The sequence below is a fragment of the Cryptotermes secundus genome, unplaced genomic scaffold (assembly GCF_002891405.2).
Source record: "Cryptotermes secundus unplaced genomic scaffold, Csec_1.0 scaffold203, whole genome shotgun sequence".
Lineage (NCBI taxonomy): Eukaryota > Metazoa > Arthropoda > Insecta > Blattodea > Kalotermitidae > Cryptotermes > Cryptotermes secundus.
This window is the reverse complement of record NW_019734312.1, coordinates 49,862-76,774: the sequence shown is the minus strand read 5'-3', so window position 1 is coordinate 76,774 and position 26,913 is coordinate 49,862. Positions and strand designations below refer to the sequence as shown.

General features: G+C 37.5%; 2 protein-coding genes across 14 annotated transcripts in view; one reads left to right on the top strand and one right to left on the bottom strand.

Annotated features, from left to right (window-relative positions):
• Positions 1-26,913, top strand: part of LOC111868486 (asparagine synthetase [glutamine-hydrolyzing]) — a 197,989-nt gene that overhangs the window by 129,992 nt on the left and 41,084 nt on the right. For 10 of the 13 annotated variants that reach the window (XR_004513449.1, XM_023859155.2, XM_023859166.2 and 7 more), the window contains exons 1-5: positions 16,850-17,472; positions 18,186-18,322; positions 19,965-20,090; positions 23,917-24,154; positions 26,199-26,375. Coding sequence is in view for 12 of the 13 variants with exons in the window: in XM_023859155.2 (XP_023714923.1) it covers positions 18,197-18,322; positions 19,965-20,090; positions 23,917-24,154; positions 26,199-26,375 (667 nt within the window). In the remaining variant the exon portion in view is untranslated. Of the gene's footprint in view, positions 1-16,849; positions 17,473-18,185; positions 18,323-19,964; positions 20,091-23,916; positions 24,155-26,198; positions 26,376-26,913 lie in introns of those variants that run through there. The other 3 variants (XM_023859161.2, XM_023859168.2, XM_023859162.2) reach the window with 3 other exon arrangements.
• LOC111868482 (mucin-5AC) lies at positions 229-9,385 on the bottom strand. The gene is made up of 5 exons (XM_023859147.2): positions 9,314-9,385; positions 8,261-8,304; positions 7,268-7,460; positions 6,497-6,703; positions 229-4,824 (listed from the first exon to the last, which is right to left on the bottom strand). The coding sequence occupies exons 1-5, from the start codon at positions 9,350-9,352 to the stop codon at positions 1,495-1,497; spliced, it is 3,813 nt and encodes a 1,270-aa protein (XP_023714915.1). The 5' UTR covers positions 9,353-9,385; the 3' UTR covers positions 229-1,494.

Here is a 26,913-nt window from a genome sequence, read left to right as displayed (position 1 = left end):
TCATAAGGTCGAAACATGCTGTAGAAGACTTGTTTTAAAAAAGTGACAATAATGTACACCAATAGTCTACAAGCAAGATGACAAGTGGCACCTTCAGACTGCCCCCGGAAATTAAATCATTAAATAGTGGAACAGGATGCTGAAATATATTATTTGCTGATATTACATTGTTAAATAAACCTGTGGAAAACAGATGAAAATATATCAGTATAAAAATATTTATATATTTTATGTCCATTTAAAGTCGCTGTCAGTAGCTCAAACTATATGGCACTGAATGATAGGATGATTAGTGAATACTGAATTAGAAAGGTTGTGGAAGGAAACCACCAAAAACCCTTTGGATTCTCTGCTGAGATTCAAACTGGGTAACTACTGAATACAAATCAGAAGTGTTACCACTTCAGCCATCTTGCTTAGTGTTTAGAAATATTACACAGGTTATTCTGGCAGTCTAGTAATAAGATCTATAACCACTACTTGAAAATTTTTTTGATATAGTGAATATATGATGGAGAAATTATGCATTCCTGTATGATGAGCAATATCTGTACTGTTGAATAATTTCATGTAATATTAAAAAAAAATCAGCTCACAAGAAACACTGCATCTCCACAACAAAAGTCAACCACTTAATGTTGTATGAAGAAGTAATTGCTATTTATTCTAAGAATCATATGAAACGTACAAATACCCTGTGTGGGAAAAATGCAGAGCTTTTTAATATTAAAGCAAGAGGGATCTAAGAGTTACCACTATGTTTTAAGAGGTTTGGACCTATTAAGAATGAACACAGAGATGCAAGATTATAAAGAAAGTATTTGGAAAATTTCTGCTCTTGTATTATACTGCCTCTCAATGTCTTGATGATGAAAACTGTCCCATGTTTTCATATCTGAAATTGTACCATTGTGTTAGAATTTAACTGATAGATTTCATAATCATTCAAATACAGCAATCTTGCATCTTCTGTTCAGCCTGACAACAAAAATATTTTCAAGAGCATATAATACATGAAGATACATCACATAATAAGAATTTTAAGAGTTACGTTACACATTAACATTAAAATGAAATATGTTATTTTGGAAACATTTTGTATGTGATATTTTTAAAAACTACAGAATGAATTTTGTTTTTGAAGAGTACAACCTTCTGGGTTGTAATATCATGTAGTTCATGGGGGTCCAAGCTTTCTGGGTGCTTATTGCTGATTCCTTTCCTGGCTTATATTTTGGCCCTTAAGATGGAGGTGATACATTCCTCCAAAATGTCAGTGCACTTTAACCGAATTGAACGAGATTGCAACTGAGATGACACTCTTCACAATCACCACTGTGTAAACCTTAAATCCAGATTATCTTTTTATAGTAAAAAGCATACAGTAGCTAATGTGCTTGTGTAACATGTATCTTTGATAACAATCCTGGGATTTAAAGATGTCAGTTTGAATTAAATTGCAGATTTGAGTGGAATATTTGGATAATTATAAAATTAATTAAAGCTGTCCTTTAGTGGTGCCAGAGCACATGTGTCTAATCTATGGTCGCAGTAAATGACGTGGTGTTCTGACGTCATGTAAGGTAAAAGAGCCCGACATGATATAGTGTAGCTCAAAGTCAGATCAGGCAAGCATGCGGCAAGGGTCAGGCTGTCCATACACTGTATTCCTGCCTTCCGGCAGACATGTTTCTGATGTGTGTTTGATACTTCCGAGACTTCATTCATGGTTGGACTTGACACTGATACAAGATGCTCAGGCTCCTCTGTTTCTGCTGTTGGTAATATTGTTGTGCTTTTAAATCCTGACTTGTCAACTGTAGGTTGAGGAATTAAGGCTTCAGAGAGAAGTTCAACTGTTGTGTTTGTACCTGGGGTTTGTAGATTGAAGTGTAGTTCTGTGGTGCTGCCATTGTCTGCTTCCTGAATGTTTAATGCGGGTATCTGTTTGGATACAGGGATTATGACATCTGTGAATGGAGGGTCTGAGACAAGCCCTGTGGTGTGGGAGGCAGGAATTGTGGTACCAGGGTTGAGGTTTGTGGTCTCTGCATATATAATTTCAGGGACAGGAGCAGCAGTGGTTCTGCTAATGATTTTTGAGACAGGGGTTGTAGTTTTTGTAGCTTCGGTTGTTTCTGTGTGTACAGTTACAGGGACAGGATAAGCGGTTTCTCCGTCTGAGATAGACTTTGTGGTTTTTGTGGTTACAGTTTCATGTATAGAAAAATCAGTTTCCATGTGAATTAAGTTGGAGACAGGGTTCATGATTTCTGTGTGTATAGTTTCAGGGACAGGAGAAGTGGTTTCCTTGTGAATGAATTTGGAGACAGGAGTCATTGTTTCTGTGTATATAGTTTCAGGAACAGGAGAAGCAGTTTCTCCATTAAAAGTTTCTGAGATAGATATTGTGGTTTCTATAGGTACAGGAAAATCAGTTTCCCTGTGAATGAATTTGGAGTTAAGGTCCATGGTATCTGTATATATAGTTTCAGGAACAGGAGAAGCAGTTTCTGCGTGGAAGGTTTGTGAGACAGACATAGTTTCTGTAGATGCAGTTTCAGGTACAGAAAAAGCAGTTTCCCCGTGAACGAGTTTGGAGACAGGGGTCATAGTTCCTGTATATGTAGCTTCAGGAATGGGAGAAGCAGTTTCACCATGAAAGGTCTCTGAGACGGACATAGTTTCTGTAGGTGCAATTTCATGTACAGAGAAAACAGTTTCCTTGTGAATGAGTTTGGAGACAGGGGTCATGGTTTCTGTATATATAGTTTCAGGAACAGGAGAAGCAGTTTCTCTGTGAATGAGTTTGGAGACAGGGGTCGTTGTTTCTGTATATACAGTTTCAGGGACAGGATAAGCAGTTTCTCTGTGAAAGGTTTCTGAGACAGACATTGTGATTTCTGTAGATGCAGTTTCAGGGCTAGAGGAAGAAGTTACTGTGGGAATAAAGTCTGAGAAATGATTTATGGTTTCTGTAGATGTGATTTCCAAGATAGGTGAAGCAGTTCCCTTTGGAATGGTTTTGGAGACAAAAGTTGTGGTTTCTGTATATGTAGTTTCTGGTTTAGTAGAAGTAGTTTCTGTGAAAATGAATTTAGAGACAGCAGCCGTTGTTCCTGTAGGTAGTATAGTTTCAGGAATAATGGAAATAGTTTCTGTTATAGTTTCAAAGACAGAGGAAATGGTTTCTTCAATTGATTCGATGACAGAGGAAACAGTCTCTGTGATCGTTTCAGGGACAGAGTAAATAGTTTCTGTGATCGTTTCAGGAACAGAAAAAATAGTTTCTGTGATAGTTTCAAAGACAGAGGAGATAGTTTCTGTGATATTTTCAGGGATACTGGAAATAGTTTCTCTGGGAACGGATTTTGAAGTAGGTATTGTGGTTTCTGTAGATATTATTTTATTGACAAAAGGAACGGTTTCTGTAAGAATGGATTTAGCAGTGTGTGAAGTGGTTTCTATGAGGGTAGCTACAGAGGTGGATAATCTGGTCTGAGAAACAGATGCAGGGATTTGGTTCAGGCTTAACATAGGAGATGTTCGGGAATAAATCTCTGTGTTGACTGGGTTGGTTACTTCAGAAGAGTTGTCATTGTGTGAGGAAACTAATTCAAGGTGTAAATAAGGTTCTCCAGTGACTGACTGCGTTCCTTCAGTTGATGTTAGATCATCGTCAGTGTGCTGTGAGTCATCCTGAGTAATATGTAAAATGTTTCCAGCATTGTCTGTGATCAGATAGTTGTCTCTAGTAGGTGCTGAGTTTGTTGTGTGCATTTCAGTATCCTCATCGTCATCAATGAAATATTCTTCTTCAGCCTTTGATAAATTGTGTTTCAAGGCCTTATATTCATCATACAAATCAAATACTTTAACTTGTTGAATAAGTATGTCTGGTTCCGCATGGTTGTCTTCAGCATCTGTTATATTTGTGTGGCTGTACAGAGGTTGACTTATGGCGCTGTTAGTGTCAGGTGTCGGTAAGTAATCACTTACAGTGTTCTCACTTCCGTCAGCATGCATGTCAGAGTTGTTGGTCTGATGAGCAATTACAAACATGCAGCTGTTTTCATAACAGTGTCCCTGAATAAAGCTTCCTGTGTCAGACATTGCTTCTCCTTTACAAGAGACTCTGTAGTATGTACTGTTAGCATCACCGGAACATGCAACTAGTGTCTCATTATCAACACACCGCAGTCCAGTGTAAGTCTCGCATACTTTGAAGTTATCATTGATGACTGTATTGATATTGAGTGACAGAGACATGCTTTGGCTTGTTAAGATGCAGGATCGTGTGTCGTTGTCACAGTGACCAACAGCATTCTCACCATCATCACTATGGAGCAGAGAAGCGCATGACAGGATGAAGGATGGTTGTGTAAAATTTTCGGAGCAGTCCATAATTGTCTTCTTATCTGCACACTGCAGCCCTTTCTGTTCACACTTGATATCAGCATAGTTTGGTAAGGAACCTTCTAGGTCATACACTTCATATTCTTCATCACCATCATAAAGTTCATTGTTATAATCACCTTCATTGGATGTGTCAGGTATTGTTATCTGTAGTTGTATGTTTGGGGTTGTTCCTTGTGTCCTCCTGTTTTTGGCATATGAATCAGGAAACATGAATGAAATGTTAGGAAGGGCAGTTTCTGTTCCTAAAGGGCTCTGTGAGACTGTTAAGGGCTCCATTGATTGTGAGTAGCTCTTGGTACTTCTTTGAAGTTCTTCGGTATCTGAAGCAGCGTGCTGAGGAAGTTCCCATACTGAAGAAATTGTACATCTGTTTGTGCTCCTGTCACATTGTAGTGGTTCACTTTTCTGTAAACAGATGTCACATATGTACATTTAGGACTGTCATTAAGCAAACTCAGTGTCCTCATCATTCCCTAAAGGTCTGTGACAGTGGTGGATCATTTTTCTGAATATTTTGCTGAAAGTTGTCCATTGTCTGGGGTGTATCTGATACACAATATGTTTGGAAATATCATATGTTTCTGTAATGTGGTGCATATCCAATATACCCCAGGCAATGGGCATTTTCCAACATACTACTCACATAACAGTATCTTCAAGCTGTGGAACATAAATACATCTTTGAAGCAACTAAACTTTTATTTAACTCCATGGAGGAAGTTCTTATTGAGCAGCTATCAACAGCTTAGCTAGTCAAGAAATCCTAAGCCTTAAATGGAATCAAAAGGTTCATTATCATGTTCACAAGATTCCACTCCTGAAACTGTTTCTATACCAGTTGAATCTAGTTCACACTTTCACACCCTGCTTCTTAAATATCCACTTTAATATTATCATCCCATGTATGCCAAAGTCTCAAGTGGTGTCTTCCCTTCAAATCTTCCAATTAAAATTCTGCGTGCATTTCTCTTCTCTTCCAGGCTTACTGCTTGACTTACAAATAAAATTTGGTCTTTGTAATTTTTAACACATCTTGTATGTAACTGACATCATAGTGACAAGGTTTACTATTACAAGTTAATTACACATCATAGCAAGTAATTTCCTGCTGCTGTGGAAACCAAAATTCATCATTGTCATTACAGATACCTCTCACTGGACATTATCCAGAATCATTTAGCATCAGTTGAAAGGACTGAAGAGGAAATTGTCAAGACCAGTTAAAGTACAGTCCTAATGCTCACCTCAAGGGAAACACACTGCTGAGGAGAGCCAATAAAATTCCCAATATTCAGAGTAGCTATCTTTGGCGTATAAGTCAGGTATGTTGGTTTCCCAACTGAAATGTGTGTCTGCATGTGAGAGCAAATGTATACCGTGAACAGAATCAAAGATGTAGTTGTATAAATATGTTGCCAGATTGGCTGACTCAAGTTATGAAAGGAAATTTATTTCAGTAGCTTTCAGTCAACACAGGAATGTTAGATTTGAAGTTTTACTGGTGGTCAATATTCACATTATGTTCTGAATTAGGGCACTATGTTGTCAGGTAGTTACCAATGTTTTGGAGGAACATATTGCCATAATCCTCATGATAGAAGTATTTCTGCCCAGAAGAGGGAAGCAGTATATTCCTCCAAAGTTGAACCTACCAGATTACATTGTATCATAACTTTGGAGACTATGAATGCTGGAAAATATGTAGAGCTGGCTCAGGTAATGGTATGACATGTAAAAGTTATGTAGTTTTTCTCGTCTTTCTGTTATCTTCTCTCTCTGAAATCTAATTACTTTATTTGGCATTTGTTCTCAAATACCCTTAAGCCATGTCCTTCCCTTAGAATGAAAGACTCTACAGATATTTCATTTTCTCTTTAATTTCAGTGAAGAAGGGTAGCCTAGGTATTTTAGTTCTTATGGGGCTTACTCTTGAGTGCAATGAACAGTGTAAACAAAATGTTCTCCTGTAACTGGACGAAGATTTTAAGTTGCTCTGGAAACCAAAACAAGAGAAAGTTATTTACATAATTGAAATACAAGTTGCTAAATGTGACACTATTATGTCAGAAACACTTACTCTTGCCAAATGCTGTGCCGAGCAGTTTACGACCCCCACAAAAGCCTTATTTGGTGTACAGATCACCAGTGTCTCATTGTTCGCACAGTATGGAACTTCTGCCTCTCCACATCTGAACTGCGAAGAAGCCTTACTGGATAGTCTTTCAGCTGGCAGGCTGTCAAGCAGGGAATCATCCTCGAGAGATGTTGCACAGTCTGGCATCATCTGGAGCAGATATATTTCCTTTATTGTGTTGCTGTGGTCAGTCAGTGCTACCAAGAATGCAAAATTAAATTATTTTTCCATGTAAGGGCGTTGAAGATGGTTGATAGAAGAGGAAGCCCACAACTTAAAATGATGGAGGCATGTTATTCCTCACAGTCATGAAGTTTTAACTGAGAGGTGTGGTAGTCACAAGTCCATAGAAATTAGATACTTTGGGACGTTTAAATGTTACATTAAAATAAACCATATTAGGAAAGAATTGAAAATACAAGCATTATAGAATAAAATAGATGAACACAGACAAAACTTGATAAATCATTTGAACAAAATGACTGATGAAAGAATACCAAAATATGAATCAAAAGGACAGTGAGAATGAAGAAGACCTTGAAAAGCTGTAATGAATATGTGAAATCAGAATGGGCTTGGTTGCATGAACTATAAAGTGAAGAATGAGAGGGGGTGGGAGCAGAAGAAGAAGACCAACAACAACAAGAAGTTTGACCTCAGACCGCTGACACTGGAGCTTGGCTTCCAGGCTAGACCTATGCTCATAGGACTCACTGCCTGCATAGTGATACAGCGTTGGATCCTTGAGGAGTAGTAGCTGCCAAGTGGACAAAGGAACATGTGACCCACAATGCTTCCACCTGGGCCCAGATGACACACTGAGAACAGACGGCAGTGGACAGGGTGTGGCCAGGTGCCGGGGCCCCAGCACTGTGCTCCCACAGGTCTTGGAGTCTCACGCAGCATCCTGGAAGGAGATCAGCACTTCATTGCCAGGCGTGGTTATTATTTTAAGCAATACAGACAACAGGACATCAAGCAATAAACCATCACACACACCAAGTAAGAACCTTCTCTCCCAACCCATTAAAAAGCCTTGTCCTACAATTATAGCCGATCTCTGAGTAAAGACTGAATCCCACGACCCTCAGAATATGAAGCTTGGGTGAGAGGCACTCAACTGCAACATTTGATACATAACTGGGAGGTTGTGATGGGTTGGACTGTAGCATGCAAGGGGGAGATTATAAAAATTATCTTTCTGAAACACCATGTAAAGAGACAATCCTGACTTTTCTGGAGTTCTTACCAGCTGTATACAATTTTTTACTTGTGCACTAATGTGGTAGAGAAATTAACTGTCTTCATCTTCAGAGCAAAATGAGTAACAGCTTCAGAGGTGCTATAGTTCTGTGCCAAGAGGCTGTATGTTCTGAACGGTGGATGTGTGAATTTTTGTAAGACAGTAGGACCCCTTTTTCCAGTGTGGCAACTATTATTCTGGTGTGAGATGGGTCTGATTGGTGGAAATGACAATGTATTAAAGCAGATGGGGAAGAGACATTAGAATCAATGCATCTTTAATCCTACAAATACTGAAATTCCATTACAACCCTGCTTCTAGCAAATGTGAACCTTCTGATGTGGAAGCCACTGATATTTTCCATCAGTACATAAGTTAAAAACTGCAGATACATAAAACCAAAAACAGTAATTGCTGTATTTGTTTAGTTCACCTACTTGCAATGCTATTTTGTTTCAACTTACCAGAGGCTGGGTTGAGGAGCAGCAGTGCTGTATGCTTCTAGCATCTGCAAGCATGAAATTTCTGTTAATGCTTTCGTTCAAGTCCTCTTAGTCTGTAGAGGTATGAGGACCTTTTCTCTACATATGGCTGCTTTATCACAATATATAGTATCCAAAACTTTAAACAAGGAATAAGAGGTAGCGTAGTGGTTAAGGCACTATGGTACAAGCCGGAAGGTGGTGGGTTCAAGTCCTAATGAGGTCACTGGATTTTTTTCAAGCCTTCTGGCCGCACTAGGCCCTGGGGTTTACTCAGCTTCTAACAGAAATGAGTACCAGGAATTAAATAATTTTCCTGGGGAGTAAAGCGCGGCCGGCCCATAAGGCTGACAACTTTACTGCCATCTTTGAGCCGATTGTCAAGGTAATGTGAGACCCTTAACGTCTCACAACCCTATGGGCCTTCATGGCCTGTTACAGGGATAGCTTTACTTTTTACTTACTTACTTGATAAGAGGTAGATCCTGAAGGGTTCTGAGGATGATGTCAGGTATAGAGGATGATGGACAAAGTCCAAAAGCCAGTAATCCCAAGGAATAACAGTCATATTAAGAAATTACAGTGTACATATATAACTAAAAAGGAAAGACTAGGAGTAAAGATTAAGGTCACATTAAGTAGCTCTATTATTCTAGAAGAGGGTGTGTGTGTGTGTGTGTACATGCGTGGCAGAAAACATCATGGAAAATTGTCATGTTTGAAAGTAAGATAAATTGATATATGAGTTGATACCCGTGTTCTTTGAAGTCTAGAAGTCATTTAGTGTCAAATTAAAATAAATATCCTCAGGAATGTTAAATTAGGAGCGATGAGTCATGATTTGGACATCATCATTGAATTAACGTCCTTGAAACTGGGAGGATGATATTAAAGTGGATTTTAGGGAAATGGATATTAGTGATGTGCATTTTATAGAACTAGGAATGGATCTGATCTAAAGGTGTCTCTTATATTGGTGTTGTTAAGATTCTGTGAGGTTACAGCAAATTCTCACGAGAACACATTTCAGCTTACCACCAAAATGGCAGATCCCAGGAGGATGAAACACAGCATATCCTGTCATGTACACACTCACAGCTCAACTGCTAGTGTTATTCTAATTCAGCACCGTTGACAGGATCTATGCTGTAATTCTATTCTAACTGTTGCTCAATTAGCACCATTATGGTTCAAAGCAGAACACTTCCGTTGAGAAGTCTGGGAGCCAGTAGTATGTATTATCTGTTCACAAGGAAAAGTGCTAAAACCCTCCAATTTGAGACACAAATGAGGTCTGAAGCTTTCATGGCAGTGAAGTTGCAAGTTATGCTCTTCTGGCTTCTTACACCATGTGGTCTGGTAGGTAGAGACCAGTGTTTTGGAGGAACATACTACCTCCATTTTCAGGGTAAAAGTGAGGATGGAGACAGTATGTTACACTTAAATGTTGGTACCCACCTAAGAGACCAACATAATGTCACAATCCAGAATACCACCATATGAGATATTTTTCAAATACTTAAAGTGCAGATACTTTTCGCATAGAAATCCCAATGCCATAAGGTAAAGGTAAGTTTTCCCTGAACTTAATTGGGCACCACACCATGAATATATATGTGGAAGTGGTGGCATAGCTCCACAGATTCCTAACATTGGAAGTAAGTGGTCAATTTCATACCCAATCTATCTTAATTCCAACAGAGAATCTCTGGTAACCATTGGTCAGTAGGCTTGGTGGGCCCCAGACCTGGTCTGGGCACTGTAGAGAAAGGCAGAATCTCTTAACACTATCAGGAATCAAACCCTGACTCCTCAGCTATCCAGCTTGTGGCCCAGTAACTATATTGAGTGAACTATATTTAAATTAAACCCTGTTTTAGTAGTTTTGGATAGGTAGCATATTAGAATGATAAGTCAAGAAGGCTGAAATAGGGACGACATGTAGCACGCATGGGAGCGAAGCCTAGTACAGGGTTTCAATAGGAAAAACGGAGGTAAAATGACAACTAGGAAGGCCTATACATAGATGGGAGGATAATATTAAAACGGATCTTAGAAAAATAGGATCTGAGGGTGTGGACTGGATTCATCTGCCTCAGGATAGGTACCAGTGCAGGCTTTTGTGAAGATGGTAATGAGCCTTTTGGTTCAATTAAATGCTGGGGATGTCTTGAGTGGCTGGGCACCTGTTGGCTTCACAAGAAGAACTCGGCTGTATGGAGTTCTTTAGTTGGTATGTGGATGGACATAGACAATGTTTGTGTCATGCATTCTTCTCGTTACTTAGTGCAAAGAACCCATAAAAGATCTTACAAGGCAGTTCTTTGTTTGTTCCTTGGTATTTACTGTGTTGTAATATTATACACAAGGTCTTCCTTTCCATAATCCATTGTTGTTGTAGGATGGGGCCCCTTGCAGAAAATGCAATACCATATGGACTTAACAGTTTTCATCTACCTACTCCCCTACCATATCTGCATAATTAATATTTATAAATCAAAGCTCCATTCTGTTAACACACATTTCCCATTTATCTCTAACACTGAGCAGATAACCATCCAGACCCTTTTACAGCAATTTACAATTTTTTCCAATACCATTTCTTCATTAATGCTCCTCCATTACTCACAAATTGCCTGTACTATAGGACAATGCATGAAACCTATGTTCCCATATAAGCACAGTTGAACTATCCACCTTCTGATCTGTTTAATGTACTTCTACAAGGTCACACTCATGGTGCTGTCTCACCTATGTGTGCGTGTGCCTTCCTGACACTCTACTTAGAGCAGTCTTGACGCAGAGTTAATAACAAGGAATCAATTAGTGTAATTTGTTTAGAAAAGCAAACAAGAAAGTGAAACTGTGCAGGATAGCCTAGCCTCCAGTTTTTGCTACAGGATGCTAGAAAACAGTGGTACCGATGTGGAATTAAAGACAGAATAAAAGTCTTATCCTCCCACAGTCATCTGTATTTAACAAATGGCACTGAACAAGTTAACGCAATTGAAATGCTTATGACTTGTGTTCAAGAAGTGCCTGGTTTGAATCTATGGTAGGGCACTAAGTATCTTATGAATTATTTTTGTGGTTTTCCTCAGTCCCTGCAGTCAGATGTTGGATGGAGCTTCAAATTAGGCCATGACCACTTCCTTCAGTGTTTCTTCCAATTCATTGTTCACTTATCTTCCTGCAATTAATGTTGTGTAATCAGAGCTACTGATACTGTTATTAAATAAGCCACAAATAAATAACGAAATAAATAATTCGAAAATATAAAGCTATCCCTATAACAGGCTGTGAAGGCCCATAGTTTTGTGAGACATCTAGGCTCCCACATTTTCCAGACACTCAGCTCACAGGCGGTGGTGAGGTTGTCAGCCTCACATGCCGGCTGCCCTTTACCCACAGGAATATTCTTGATACTCATCTCTGTTAGGGGCTGTGCCTACCCCACTGCCATAATGTGGCTGGAAGGATTAAAAATAAATTAATAGTTTAATGGTAAAATTGTTCCTGTGCTTAACTAATTAAGCACTATGCCATGAAGACATATGGGCAATTAGTTGGAAGTGAGTGGTCAACTTCACGCCCCGGCCGCTTTAACCCCGGGAAAGACCCCAGCTACCCATTTGATAGAAGGCTGGGTGGGCCCCAGTACTGGTCTGGGAGACACGGAGAAGAGAAAATCCTCATCCAGCCTTAATTTCTTAATGTGAATGTTATTCCTTTTTATCATTTTAGCTAATATATACTCTGATATTGAAAAAGAATACAATTATATCCCAGGTGATGGACGAGTACTTCTACTTATAATTCATAATCATCCTACAATATCTCCTTTGGTGCTAAATATCCCTTGTTGTTGACGCAAGATCATAAAATAACCCAATGAAAAAGCATCTTGACACTTCAAAAAAAAAGCTTCAAATATCATTTATTGTTAATTTCCATTTTATCACCATTATATGATCATTAGCAACTGATAACAATTTGTACAATTAGTACAAATTTCAGTATCTAATATAGTTCAATTTTATTACATTACATTGCATTCCCTGGATCCAGAGTTAGTCAAATTGACTATAGGATGTGGAGTATGTCATATAGATACAAAAACATATGTACAGCAGAACTTAAGTTTTCACACAAGAAAACACAGTCGTTACACATAAGGCTATTCAAAAATACATCCGCATATATACATCAATACCGTCAATTTATACTATTTGCACAACATTTAAGTGGATGAGTAATTTTTTTTAAAATATGTATTCATCAAAAGCTTAGATTGAGTGTGTATTTAATTATCATTTTAGTGCTATATAAATTGTACTTTTCCGTTCATAAAACTTGATATCAGATGGCAGATTACTGAAAATTTTGATCCCACTGTAATATGTTCTTTTCTGAAAGCATGAGAGTTTAGCAGTTGGCTTATGAAGGTAGTGCTTGTGTCTTGTCTTAATACTGTGTACATCTGAATTGGTCTGAAAATGTTCTACGTTATTTGTTATGAAGTTTATTAATGAATATGTATATTCACATGGAAGACTTAAGATCTCTAGCCTCCTAAATAGATCTCTACAAGAATTACAGGATTTGACACCCATCATGATTCTAACAATTGTCTTTTGCAATGAAATACCTTTTTGCAGAGATGAATTACCCCAGAAAATTGTTCCATATTTCATTAAAGAGTAAAAGTAAGCATAATAAAGTGATTTGAGAGTGTCAGTTTTCCTGATATAACACTGCTTATAACAGGTAAAGTAAAAGGATAAACTTCTTGCTTAGTTAAGTGTCATGCCATAAAGACATATGGGAGAGTCGCGACATAACTACATACATTCTTAACTACAGCATTAGACTGTGGTCAGTGGTAAGCTTGGTGCCCCCAGTATCCATTGCATATGAAACTGAATGGGCCTCAGAGCCAGTCTGGATGCTTTTGAGAAGTTAGAAACCTCTGCTCCTGCTGCGAATGGAACCTTGATTCCCTGGTTGTCCAAGTCCATAATTACTATGTAAATAACCATAAACTTGAAACCCTCAAATGTTTCACAGTTGTAGGACACGTTTTCTTCAGCCACTTTACAAAGAGACTAAAAAGGTCAAGCACTGCCAAGTAATTAAAGGAAAACCAAAACAGACGTTTAACATTATGAAATAATTTTTAAAAAAATGTAGTGACATGATAATTATTACCCACTTTGGTCTGTATTCTTATAATCAATTAACCATATAGTTTATAAAATTTAACTTTGTAAATGTAAGTTAGCGGTATTTTAAATGTATCTTGATAATTTTCTTGTATTATGAAGTGTTCCAATTTTCTGCTTACAGCAAAGTCTGTGTAATAATAATAATAACAACAACAACAACAACAACAACAATGCTCATCATTGTTATCATCACTCTTTTACGAACATTAATGCGGAGAATTTAATTGTAAACAGTGTGTGAGCAGAAAGCAGTCTTCTGGGATTTGGCGCCGTGTATATGTGGTGTTAACCCATATACACGGCGCCAAATCCCAGAAGACTGCTTTCTTCATAGTCACCGCCGTGAAAGCCTCAAATCTTACACAGTGTGTGAGCATTCTGCTCAGTTGGACATGTCTTTAACCTTGAACAGAGGTGCCAATTATTTGAGGAAACAGACTGACTGTTATTGAATCAACAGTTCAGTTTTCAGTGACGTCACTCAGGATTTCCACTAATTGCTTCAATGATACATATCTCTCAGTACACAAAGAATGGTGGAAGGGAAATTCGTGCCATTTATATAAGTTTCTTTTTGGTACTTCTCTGCATTTAATTTATGAATGGTTATGTAGTGTCTGGATGTGAGATCCGAGGTTCTCACAGCAGTGACATTGAAAATATCTCCTGGGATGTGACACCATATGGTCTGATATGTAGTTATCAGCATCTCAGATGAATCTTCTGCCTCCATCTTCAGTGTAGAAGAGTAATCTATGGGAATTGTGGACAGTTAAATCAGAATTTAAGCTGTTGAAATGGTATTTATGAGACAAATGCAAAATACACTTGAATGGACCCTGAGAGAAATGAAAACATATTAAAGAATTAAAAGCAGAACCCATATCAGAGGGGGGGGGGGCGTGCGGTACCATAGTTGGTTGAGGCACTATGCTACAAGTTGGAAGGTCAAGGGTTTAAGTCCCGATGAGGTCATTGGGTTTTTTTCAATTGACCTAATCCTTCCAGCCACACTATGGCCCTGGGGTCGACTCAGCCTCTAACATAAATGAGTACCAGGAATATTCTTGGAATATTCTTGGGGGTAAAGGGCAGCCAACGCATAGGGCTGACAACCTTGCTGCCATCTATGAGCCGATTGTCTAGAAAATGTGGGAACCTCAGCATCTCACAAACGTATGGGCCTCCAGGGCCTGTTACAAGGATACCTTTACTTTTTACTTTTTTGCCCATGACAGAGAAAATGTTGAAATATGAACTGAATTCAACATTTTGACAATGTAGGCAGACACACTTCTAAAACTACTGTGCATCGAATTTTATTTAAAGTATGTGTCCCTGAAGACCTCGCATAATTCAAGACAAGTTTTGAAACACATGTGATTTTTGCCAAATTTTTTGGGATTCACATTATTTCAAACTTTGTACATAAAGTGAGACTTTATTAATATTTTCTATATCACACTATTTCTTACCATGATAGATGGGTCCTCAGGTTGCAGATGGAGAAGACAGCCTCCAGATATGAAGGGTAGCTGTGAATATATTGAATAAACAGTCGCAGACAGCTGACAAAGGGTGGTCGTCCAGCTTGGTTGTTGGGCATGGGGCTAACAACTCCTCACCATAAAAAATAAGCTTGTTACGAAAGATCACAAGAAGCCTCAGACCTGGACAGATTCTTTGGATAAACAGCCTAAGCAAAAGAAAATGAATATGAGATTTGGTACTTGGAGTATGTATAGGGCAGGTTCATTCAGGATAGTGGTGGAAGAAATTTCAAAATATAAGTTAGATTTAGTGGGAGTACAGGATGTCAGATGGGATGGAGGTGGCACTGAACCAGCAGGTGAATATAAATTTTTCTATTGAAAGTGGAATGAGATCATGAATTAGGTACAGGTTTTTTCGCACTTAAGCTAATCACATCAGCAGTTAAGAGGGTAGTGTTAGTTGTAGGCTGTCATACCTAATACTAAGAGGTTGCTGGTGTGATATTGTTCTGAATATTCATGCCCCAACAGAAGATAAAACATGTGATATGAAGGACAGGTTCTGTGAAGAACTAGAACATGTATTTGATAAATTCCCTAAATACCACATGAAAATTTTGTTAGGAGATTTGAATGCCATAGTATGGAGGGAAGCCATTTTCAAACCAATGATTAGGTTTGCACAAAATTATTAATGATAATGAAGTTAGAGTAATAAACTTTTCCACAACCAAAAATCTTATTGTCAAACGTATGATGTTCATACATCCTCAACCAAATTCCAGTTGATACCCTTTGAATACAAGTAAACTTATTACTCCTGGGCTAACCTCCTTAGTCTATGAATGTGTGATGTATAGGCTTTTACATCATGTCACAATAAAGTTATATATATCCAGCTTGAAGGAATAAGGAATTCAACTTCAAATTGGGCAATCCAGTTCACATCAAGTGGTCTTAATATGGTTCTTTGGATACGCACGTTAAATCGAAATGCAGGAGCTTCCTGATAACCTTCAGTAGCCTTAAGAACTTGTTAAATGATAATAATAATTTACAATTAACAGTAAATTTACTTTCAAAACAGGTTCATGTGAGTGTTATGTTTTCCTGTCTATTGTCGGCTTTGTCTCTTTACTTTGCAGCCATGCCTATTATGAAATATAGTCATGGAGGTACTAAATTGATAATTCTCTTGACCCAATATAATTCGATTAAATCAAAGCAGTTGACATGGGCAAGGGAGGGTAGCATCTTGCCTGCATCCACGAAATGACCAGTGATCAATGTTACTAAATGTAAAATGTTTTATAGGGCTCTTGCTGGCTCATACTAATATACTTTTATGTTAATCATATACATTATTATTTAGTGACTGATTTATTTTCCAATTCACAATGTATTATGTTGAGTTGTTTTGATTTGTAATTGTATGACTGACACTTTAGTATATTCTTTGAGTATTTGGTGTATTGTATATCTGTGACTGGTTCTATATCAGACTTGCGACATTTGTAGCCTGTTCTTGATTGATGGAATATTACAATAAACTGAAACTAAAAGTATGAAATTCTTGGTGTACTGGTTAAAGAACTATACAGGAACGAATAAATAATAATATTATAACAATATGAGAATCTATTTACATTTCAACGATTATGAAATAATTTATCTTTTAAGTTTGTTCCATGTTTATTTGAGAGGAGCGCCATCGGACTAAAAAAATTCTTGAGACGAAAATTACGGCGCGATCTATGTACTGGTCCATAATATATATAACCCTGTGAGGGGTCAGTACACTACACGGGTCAATGGAACAGATAGGTTTGATCCGTGAGTTATTAGCCAGGGGTCGTAGGTGCTTGTGCTCTTCACCAGAAAGATCAGAAACATGAACCTTCATTTGTAGGGGAACTGTCTTCGTAATGAAAGCACAATTTCCGATGATTGTAGTTTTGAATTTAGAAGTGGAACGTTGTTCTAAAGGGGTTTCATTACACATTTTGTACAAAATTGAATGAGACTCGGAGGATGACATTTGATATGCTGGTGTGTAATGGAGGGTAATTTTGAACTTTCGTTTTGACACGGACTTTATTTACCAGCATGAAAAAGAGAAGTGAGGTAGTATGGTGACACATTTTGCACATAATTCCGATAAAAAGTCGAATGCAAATTTCCACCAATTACTGTCAAGGATCATGTTATCATAATTCAGGCTGCTGTGTGTGGCGTAAATAAAATAGTGACCGAGTAATAACCTCAGAAGGAGATTCATAAAAAAACGTCAGCAAACATTGCGTCAGCTGCAAGAGAAGTCTAACACGTCTAACATAAGAAGGGCGTTGCGCAAGTGCAACATGTGCCGGTAGTTTATTTCTTGCCACGAGGCCTTAGGTCATCAATTTTAATTAATAAACAATTTAAGCCAACGTGGTATATTGTGAGCACGTTGTGGAACCATAAGGATAGAAAGGTACCAATTGTGAGATGTTTGTTCTTCTTTTGTTTGTGGTTTGTTATAAATGTTTGTCCAGAAGTTTTGAAGTGACAGCAGTTTGTTAATATTGAATTTCATTTAAGTTCTGTATTATTACTCGTAATCGGATAATAAAGACAAAGATTGACTTGGAACTTTGGCAGCAAACTGTCAGCGTGTTTGTTTATTTGTTAATTGTTTAATGACGCCGTCAGAAGTTCAGAATATATAGCAAAGAATGATGGCTAATTCTTGAATAATTAACTGGAGAGGATGTGGAAGGAAGTAGAGGTGGCATAATTTGAGGTACTATCCCAGCATTTGTTTAGGACAGGATTGCTGCAGGTTAGCTGGTGTCTAGGCTGATATTTGAACTTGGGACTTATGAAATATTTATCAGGATTGCTACCTATTTGTTTCCGACATTCAGTGTTGAAGTGTATCAGTCCTTAAGAATCGTTTATAATATGAAATCTTTCAGGGTAAGCTGTGTTGTTGAATAGATATATTTTAGTTAATACTGTGAGACTCAGGGCTTTACAGTATATGGAAAGTGAATGTTTTAACTTGACAGATACTCTGTGAAAGGTTTATCATTAAATATTCTGTGTAGAGGAAAGATGTTGAGATGCTGGACAAATGTTACTAATGTTTACTTGCCATGCACATGAAATGATGTTATGTCAAAACATATAGTCGAGGTGATGTAGTTTCAGGTATCATGTGTGGCATTTGGGCATTGTTTGGGATGGAGACCTGCACTTCAGTTCACTCAAACACTTCCTTTAGTAAAATTGCTCATAGAGGCCCAGATGCCTGGAGAATAGAATTTGACAAGAAAGTTAAGGTACTGTATGTAGAGTCTTGTCAGACATATATAAAAAAACTATGCTAACAAAAATAGAAGATTGATTTAAGCCTTATATTTTCATTTAAATAGTGTAGTATTGTGTTTCTGCTGATAACACTAGATATTGTAATAAATAATTTTATATTATCTAGTGAACAGTTTGGGTTTAGAAGCAATTCCTCAACAGGAAAGGCAACGTTTAAAATTCTAAATGATATTTTACAGGCCTTAAATAATAAGGAACTTGTGGGAGGTATTTTTTGTGGCCCTGAGAAAGCCTTTGATTGCGTTAATCACGACTTATTAATGAAGAAACTGAAATTCTATGGAATTGTAGGCAATGCATATGCTCTAGTCAAATCATATCTCAGTGATAGGTATCAGCAAGTCCTCATTGATGATAAATTAACACATTCTTATACTTCTTCAGAATGGGGGAAGATTAAACATGGAGTGCCCCAGGAATCTACAAATTCCAGAAATAGGGATTCCTGTAGGGAGTTGTTTAAGAATCTAGATATATTACCATTTTATTCTCAGTATATATTTTCATTACTAATTTTTGTAATTGATAGTATCTCCTTATTTAAAACAAATTCAAAGTTGTATGATATCAACACCAGAGGCAAAAATAATTTTTACCCTCCACAACCAAGGTTGTCTATCTATAAAAATGGTCTTTATTATATAGGTATAAAGGCATTTAATCACTTACCTCATTGCATAAAAAAATTGTCTGATAATAAGAATCACTTTAAAAATACTCTAAAAAACTACCATCTATTGAATTCTCTTTATTCACTGAAGGATTTTTTAAAATTGTAATTACTAATTTTTATGTGAATTTTTAAGGTTTTATGTATCATAGGTGCTTTATTTTGGCATAAATATGTTATCATCTATCTACCTTTTGGTATGATGATTGTTTACAGTATTAAATTTAAGGTGTTTAATGTTAAAGTAGGAAGATAAATAGTTTGGTTTATTGTTTGACCTGACCTATGCTTATTTTCATAGCATGTGTATTTTAGTTACTTGTCTGTGACTTGTTCTGTATCCATTAGGCGTATTTGTAGCCTAGATTTGATCAACGGAATTTTACAGTGGAATAAACAAATAAAAATTATATGTGAGATAACTGACCTTGAAACCAATGAAAACTGCACGTTTGCGATTAATAATAAAGATAAAATGTCCTAGTGCTTAAGCACCATGCCATGAAGACATATGGGGGAGTGGAAGTATAGCTCCATTCATTCTTAACTTCAGCACTAGGTAAAAGTGGGTCGTCAGTTTTATTCCCCAGCTGCTTTATCTTAGAGAAATGTGCCCCTTGTACACTTTGGATGGGCCCTAGAGCTGGTCTGGGCTGGTATGGAAGGTCATGTGCTGCATTAGTATGTCTGTGCATGCAATTATACAGTCCTGCTTTCTGAGCATTGCATTTTTCCAGAACTAGTCCTATTACTGTGCAGTTAGAATAGGGCTGTAATTGCTTAGTACCAGGAAATTTAAAATCCTCCATTCCTGTACAGATAAAGTCCAGTTGTTAGCCCCATACTACCCCTGTTCCTAGATGATAAAGGTGAAGTAATATCAGAGAAGGCAGTTTCACATTGGAGTGTGTTTTAACTTGTAGAACTCTGTTGTTGGTTTCCATCGTCTCGAAATCGTGGACTGCCTGTATGGGATGCAGCCCATGAAATTGCATCAATACCCTCATCTCACTCTGCTCTGCAATGGTGAGATCTACAACTGCAAGAGGGTGAGTCATCCTCCTTCACAATGTTATGGATAATGAGATCCCACGTTTGATACCCATATAAATCAACGAATAAAATTGTAGTTCCATCACAATTAAAATGAATGATATACAATTTGAAGCAAGCATTTCTTATCATGCCAAATTTCTTTCAAGAATCTCATTTATGTTTCTTTTGCTTTTTCTTATCTGCATTTTGATAGGGTTTAAGAGCAAGTAGTCACTCTCCACTTTCTCACTCAATGTGTGTGATAGGTCCCCATTTACATTATTATTCAATTTTCACTGCATAGAGTCCCTTTTTTGTTAATGGCATTGTATGTATTAAGAAAGCGGTTGGTAGTTACAGCTTCATTCAATCTTGGATACATTGTGCTGTCATTATATGGCACTCTAAAGAAATTTAAATATTTGTTAAGTCTTGTGAACTTGATGATACATATGGTCCTGAAGAAGATGCTCCATCACCTGAACTGAAATTGGGAACCTGTTATTCGCACATTCACACTGAAAAGTTGGAAATGATAGTTTCCTCTACTCTTTCTGTCTGTCTTACATTTACATGTCTGAACCTGAGAACTGATTTTCATGAAATTTAATATTGGGGAGTTTTAGTAAAATTTATCAGCACATTCCAGTTTTGGTTGAAATTGGACAACATTATTGAAGAGCTAAATGTTTTTCTATATACTTAATGTTCATAACTCTCCAAATAGTTGTTGGTACAAAAGTGTTTAAAAAAACTGTAGAGAAAAATAAAAAAAACATGTTTTATCCTCAATATACATTCCTGTGAAAATTTTTATTTTTTTTGAGATAATGAAGTGGTAGGGAGTGAATATGTCAGAATTGTTATGCTTTGCATACATTTCCTAACTCGTTTTATATGCTACACAGAGTTTGACTGAATGAATTGTAACTTTGCTGTATTTTTTGCCAGTCCTTCCATCTGTCATATTGTAGGAACTTAACTTTTTTGACACGTGGGAACTTGTTGCATCATGTTGTGCATTGTGTTAGATTATGATTCCAGATTAATATCATTGGTATGCACAGATATGTAATTTGATTCTCCTAGTTCTGATCTCTTCTCATTCTCTTGCTGCATTATAATGTTTGACCTATAATCAACTAGAAAAATAGCCTCATGTACAAATTAGCAGTACACATAACAAAGACCCTGAAAGACATAGTACAAGTACCTAATGCTTTTAACATACACAACTGCTATGAATGAATGACACATACACTGATATACATAACCCCATATTTGATTTACTTATAACAACATAGCCCACAGAACAAAAAGCCATACATTAGCATGTCTCCCCTACCACCACTTGAAGAAGCCTCCCTGACTCCTGCACTCCCTTCCTCTTCCCCTCCCCCACTTCCTGCAAACCCCTTCACTCCTGACACTACCAATATGATCACTTCAGTCCATTCACAAAACACAACAGCGTAACACTACATTACGAACAAGTAGCTACTATACCAATATCATAAGTTATAATCCATGTCTCTAACTACAGTATACTACATTATTCTAAATCCATCTTTCATAATACCAGGAACAGCAACATCAGTTCAAAAAGAACTCTTATTTGTCATCAATGAAAAGAGTTTTTGTGGCTCAGAAAAGAGCAATTAGAGCAATGTTAATGATGAGGCCTAGAAGTTCTTGTAGAGAGGTTTTCACAGAATTAGGGATACTTACAGTTCCCTATTTGTTTATATATGCCATGGTCATGTTTGTAATTGAAAACGAAAATAATTATCTTACATATAATTGTGTACATAAAATTAACACTAGAGTACAAAATAGACTACACGTCGCGTCAGCTAGACTATCCATTATATAAAAGGGAGTGTATTATACATCCATACAAATTTTTAAAAATTTGCCACATAAATTATATATTTTAAAGGATAATGTTAATTTATTTAAACAAAAATTGAAAGGCTTTCTTATCTTCAAAGCTTTCTATTCTATTGATGAATATATGGCAAATACCTAATTGTATTATATTCCTATTGTATCAAGGTTGTGTCTATTTGGACTTGGTTGCATATCGCAACTACTTTTAATTAATCTGACGAGCTCAATATCCAGCCCAAGACGGGCAACAGATCTGTGAAGCTATGTATGTATGTAACTCACAGTGTATCACTGCCATACAAAACAACAAAGTAATCAACAAATGTTAAACACATAGCCATAAACAGAAATTTCAATCCAAAAAGCCCACAGAATAGGCAACAGACGATAAACACTTAAGTACACACAGGTAGTTTACAGCTAACAGTAAAACACCATACAGAAACTACATGTACTATTTTTTATAGTACATACTCCTAATTTTTCAGACTCCACAAAATCACAGATGAACACAAACTGAGGATTATGGAATATATCTGGAATTCACAGTACCTTGCCCTCCACAATATACACACATACCACATACATAAAAACCACTCCCCACAAAGTACATATCCTATACACTGTAGTAGTTCAACACACACCACCTGTCCTGCCCTGTTCTCCCTACCCCCTTCCACTAAAACCCCAGTACAAAGTTAAACTAAAGATTAAGTTTTAACTTCTAATTTTATGCGGGTTCAAGTCCTAATGAGGTCATTGAATTCTTTTCTGTTGACCTAATCCTTCCAGCCGCACTATGGTCCTGGGGTTGACTCAGCCTCTAACAGAAATGAGTACCAGGAATTAATTTAATAATTTTCCTGGGAAGTAAAGCGTGGCTGGCGCGTAAGGCTGATAAACTTACCGTCATCTTTGAGCCGATTGTCTAGATAATGTGGGACCCTCAACATCTCACAACCCAATGGGCCTTCATGGCCTGGTACAGGGATAGCTTTACTTTTACTGTAATAATAGTAAACATAGACCTGCCTACATTAATTATTCAGTTCAGTGTAATTTACCATATCATATACTGAGGAGATTTCCATGGCAAAAGCTGCATTTAGCAAGAAGAAGAATCTTTTTACCAGCAAATTGGATTTAATTTTGAGGAAGAAATTGATGAAATGCTACATTTGGAGCATAGCTCTGTATGGGGCTGAAACATGGACACTTAGGGCAGTAGATCAGAAACATCTGGAAAGTTTTGAAATGTGGTGTTGGAGAAGGATGGAGAAGATCAGTTGGACCGATTATGTGAGAAATGAAGAAGTGTTAATTAGAGTCAGTGAGCAGAGGAATATCCTACATGAAATAAGAAAACGGAAGGCTAATTGGATTGGTCATGTTTTACGCAGAAACTGCCTTCTAAAAGAAGTTATCGAAAGAAAGATAGATGGGCGGATAGAAGTGACAAGAAGACGAGGAAGAAGACGTAAGAAGATGCTGGATGACCTTGGGGACAGAAGAGGATACTGTCATTTGAAGGAGAAAGCTCTAGATCGCATTAAGTGGAGGAAGTGTTTTGGAAGAGACTGGACCTGTCGTCTTGACAGATTACTGATGATGATCCTGAGGAATGGGCTGTATAACATGAGACTAGTAATGATGGACCCATTGTAACAAGCAGTCCAGTGATGTATGTTGACAACATTTTTAATGTTTCTAACGCCTGAAGATGACCATATATGGTTGAAACATGTAGGGAACATGCTTAGTGAATAAATACTGATTTCACCAATGATACTAGTGTCTTCAGTTGTTTATTTATAGTTATGTTATGACAGATGGGGACTGATGTACATGGCAGTGAGATACACAACAGGATGCAAAACACACACATATACAGATTTTAATAATCCTTGAAACATACTTCAATTTTGCAGTTTGTGTTTGTTTGTTCCACAGCTGAAGGAGCAGTATGGGTTCAGCTATGAGACAAACTGCGATGTTGAATGTATCTTGCACCTGTATGCCACAGGTGGCATAGAACACTGTGCTCGTAGTTTGGATGGTGTTTTTGTGTTCTGTATAGTGGACTCTGCCAAGCGACGTGTGTTCATTGGTCGTGATCCTTATGGTGTTCGACCCCTTTTTCGCCTTTACAGTACCACAGGGGTTCTGGGAATCTGCTCAGAAGCCAAAGGTTAGTTTTGTAGCTACACTGTATTTATAAGTGTTTCAGAATAGCAGTTTCCAAACTTAATTTTTCCTCTTCGTGTATGTATGTTATTCCTTTACCCTCATACTTAGAACAGTTTGAATAACTTTTATGAGGTTTGAAGTTCTAACAGGAGTGAACATTAAGATTACAGCCTGCTGGGATGTGCAACACCATATGGCTTTGTATGTACTCGTAGGTAACAACATTTTGGAGGAATGTGCTGCCTCCGTCTTCAGGATAGAACCTTAAAAATAACACTCATATACCCTGAAGATGGCAGCAACAAGTTCCTGAAAATATTGGTACCTATCAATCAAACTGTACAACTTCATATCCTAGACGGTAGTCTTATTTATATATTTATGATTTATTCAATGACATTGTCAGTAGATCAAACTATATATGGTCAAATGACAGGATGATTAGTGAATAAGAAGTGGAATGGCTGTGAAAGGAGGCGGTAAAAAAAGAAGGCTATCCCTGTAACAGGTCATAAAGGCCTGTAGAGTTGTGATATGTTGAGGCTCGTGCATAAGGCTGACAAACTTACCGCCATCTTTGAGCCGATTGTCTAGATAATGTGGGACCCTCAACGTCTCAAAATCCTTTGGGCCTTCGCGGCCTGGTACAGGGATAGCTTTGCTTTTTTCTTTTTACTTTTTTTACCTCCTACATACAAATCAACAGCATTACTGCACGAGGAAACTTTCCCAGTAACATAAACATATTGTCGCATGTACAAGTAACTGTAGACAGGGTTTGGATTGGTAATTGGATTTATTGACCATTTACAGATTGTAAGTACAAGTAAGTATGACACTTTGCTAATTCACACACTCTGCAGTTACCTACAGTATGTACTAAGTCTTCTTAGTCTGCTGTGTGTTTACTAGTTATTGCCTGGTAACAGCTTCCAGCGGTGGATGTTCCCCTTACTCTGGGTTTCCGAACCATCCCTGTGTCTTGGCTATCAGCTTCTAACAGCAGCAGCTCACAGTGACTGAATTGCAGTTCTCTGACTAACTCATCAACCGCCAACCAACTCTTCACTTCCCAGCACTACACTGCCTAACTGTCAAAGTCACATTGTGACTGACAGTCGGTCAGTCTGTCTGTCTTGGTGTCGAGCCACCTGGGGCTAATGACCAATTATTTCTTCTTATATGAAAGTTACTGTCCTGTCTATTTGGGGTGCCCTCTCTGGCGAGAGGCCGGGTCTGTCATTTGTCAGTCATAGTCCGTATTAGTAAGTCCATTGTCAGTATTTACATATATTTACAAATTTAATCTTATTTCCTACTTCTATATACAATATATACAAGGCCTCTGTCAGTCCAGGCTCAGTACAGCAGATTTTGCCATATTTCTAGTAGTATTTGCTACCACGGCAGTCTAGTCACTTGAACAGTCGTATGCTTGCACCGCCAAGTTTAAGCCTCTTATGCTTTCTATGTCGGGCTTCGTCTTTTCCAATATTGCGAACATTCTCATTGTCATGATTTTGTATGACTTCTGCTTGTTGCCTGCCACCTAACTGTAACTAATTTTCCTGGTTATAACATCTCAGCACAGACCGCACAGAAAACACCGTTCCTCTGTTGCTGTTCAGTTGTTTCCATGGGAATGTATTTGTTTGAGAAGCAGGTACTCAGTAACAGCTGTTTTATATTTGCTTATGTCATGGTTGTTGCCCAGCAACAGGACCACATGCTACAGTTTTTAAATAACTTAACCTTTGGGAGTCTGACACTGTCCCATGTGTTCTCTCTTGAAAGAGAAATGCTGCCTTATCATTTGCAAGTCTGTCAAGACCTTAGTAATATGGAGCCCAAGTTCTTTCTTAGTTTCCTTTTGTGCTGCTACTCTGATATATTTATATTTAAATTAGCAAGTATGTTGATACCCCAGCAAACCAGTGGGAAACTTATAACACCACAGTGAATTGGAGATGATGGTTAGAGTCCTCCTTCACATACCATGTGCAGGACCACTCACATTCTTACATATTGCTAATGTTGGATCTCAGGTTTGATTGACCTAGCACATGAGCTGGATGGAGCAGCCTGGAATCTGGAGCCATTTCCACCTGGCTTTGTGAAAGAGTACGAGATTAAGGCAAATGGCAGGACAAGCATCATAATGAAGAAACCATTCTACAACATTGGAGATCGGCCATTCTTCAAGCCTTTCATCCCATATGACGGTGAGTTGTAAACATGCAAATGTACATACTGGAGTGTTGTATCCAATAAAAACTTGCATCATATCTTAGTGTAATATAAATTCTTTACATCATTTGGTTTGTTTATTGTTTTCTGCTGTAGAAACACTTGGCCATTTTTGTTCTGTGTGATCTGTGATCCTTATATTTCATGTTATCTTTTTGCCTTTCCTTCTTCTCCATCTCTTTCATCACAGGTTTGGTGTTTGGCCCTATTCCAGCCATGCAAGTTATTGATTCTTCCATCTCATTCTTGATCTCTTAAAATCCCTTTTCCACTGGGTTTATACAGTAGTACCACCTTAGATAATTGTTTATTTTTCACTCTTTCAAAGTGATCTTTCAACTTTTGTTTGTAATTCATTTATTTAGATTATAAATGTGTGATTTTTTCTTGTTGTCAGTACTTCTCTTGTGAACCCATAGAAATACCTCAGCTGTTGATTATAGAAAGTTTAATTTCTTCTGTTTCTACTTTCTATATCAGATATTTTCCATATTTCAGAGCTGTATGACAACA

Bases quoted from the DNA above. Each gene is read 5' to 3' on its own strand.
- LOC111868482 (XM_023859147.2), bottom strand. From the start codon at position 9,352: ATGCTGTGTTTCATCCTCCTGGGATCTGCCATTTTGGTG. The intron at 7,461-8,260 runs GTAAGTTGAAAC...ATCTCCTTCCAG, and splicing joins GCTCCTCAACCCAGCCTCTG to GATGCTGCGTGAGACTCCAA. The intron at 4,825-6,496 runs GTAAGTGTTTCT...ATCTGTTTACAG, and splicing joins CGGCACAGCATTTGGCAAGA to AAAAGTGAACCACTACAATG.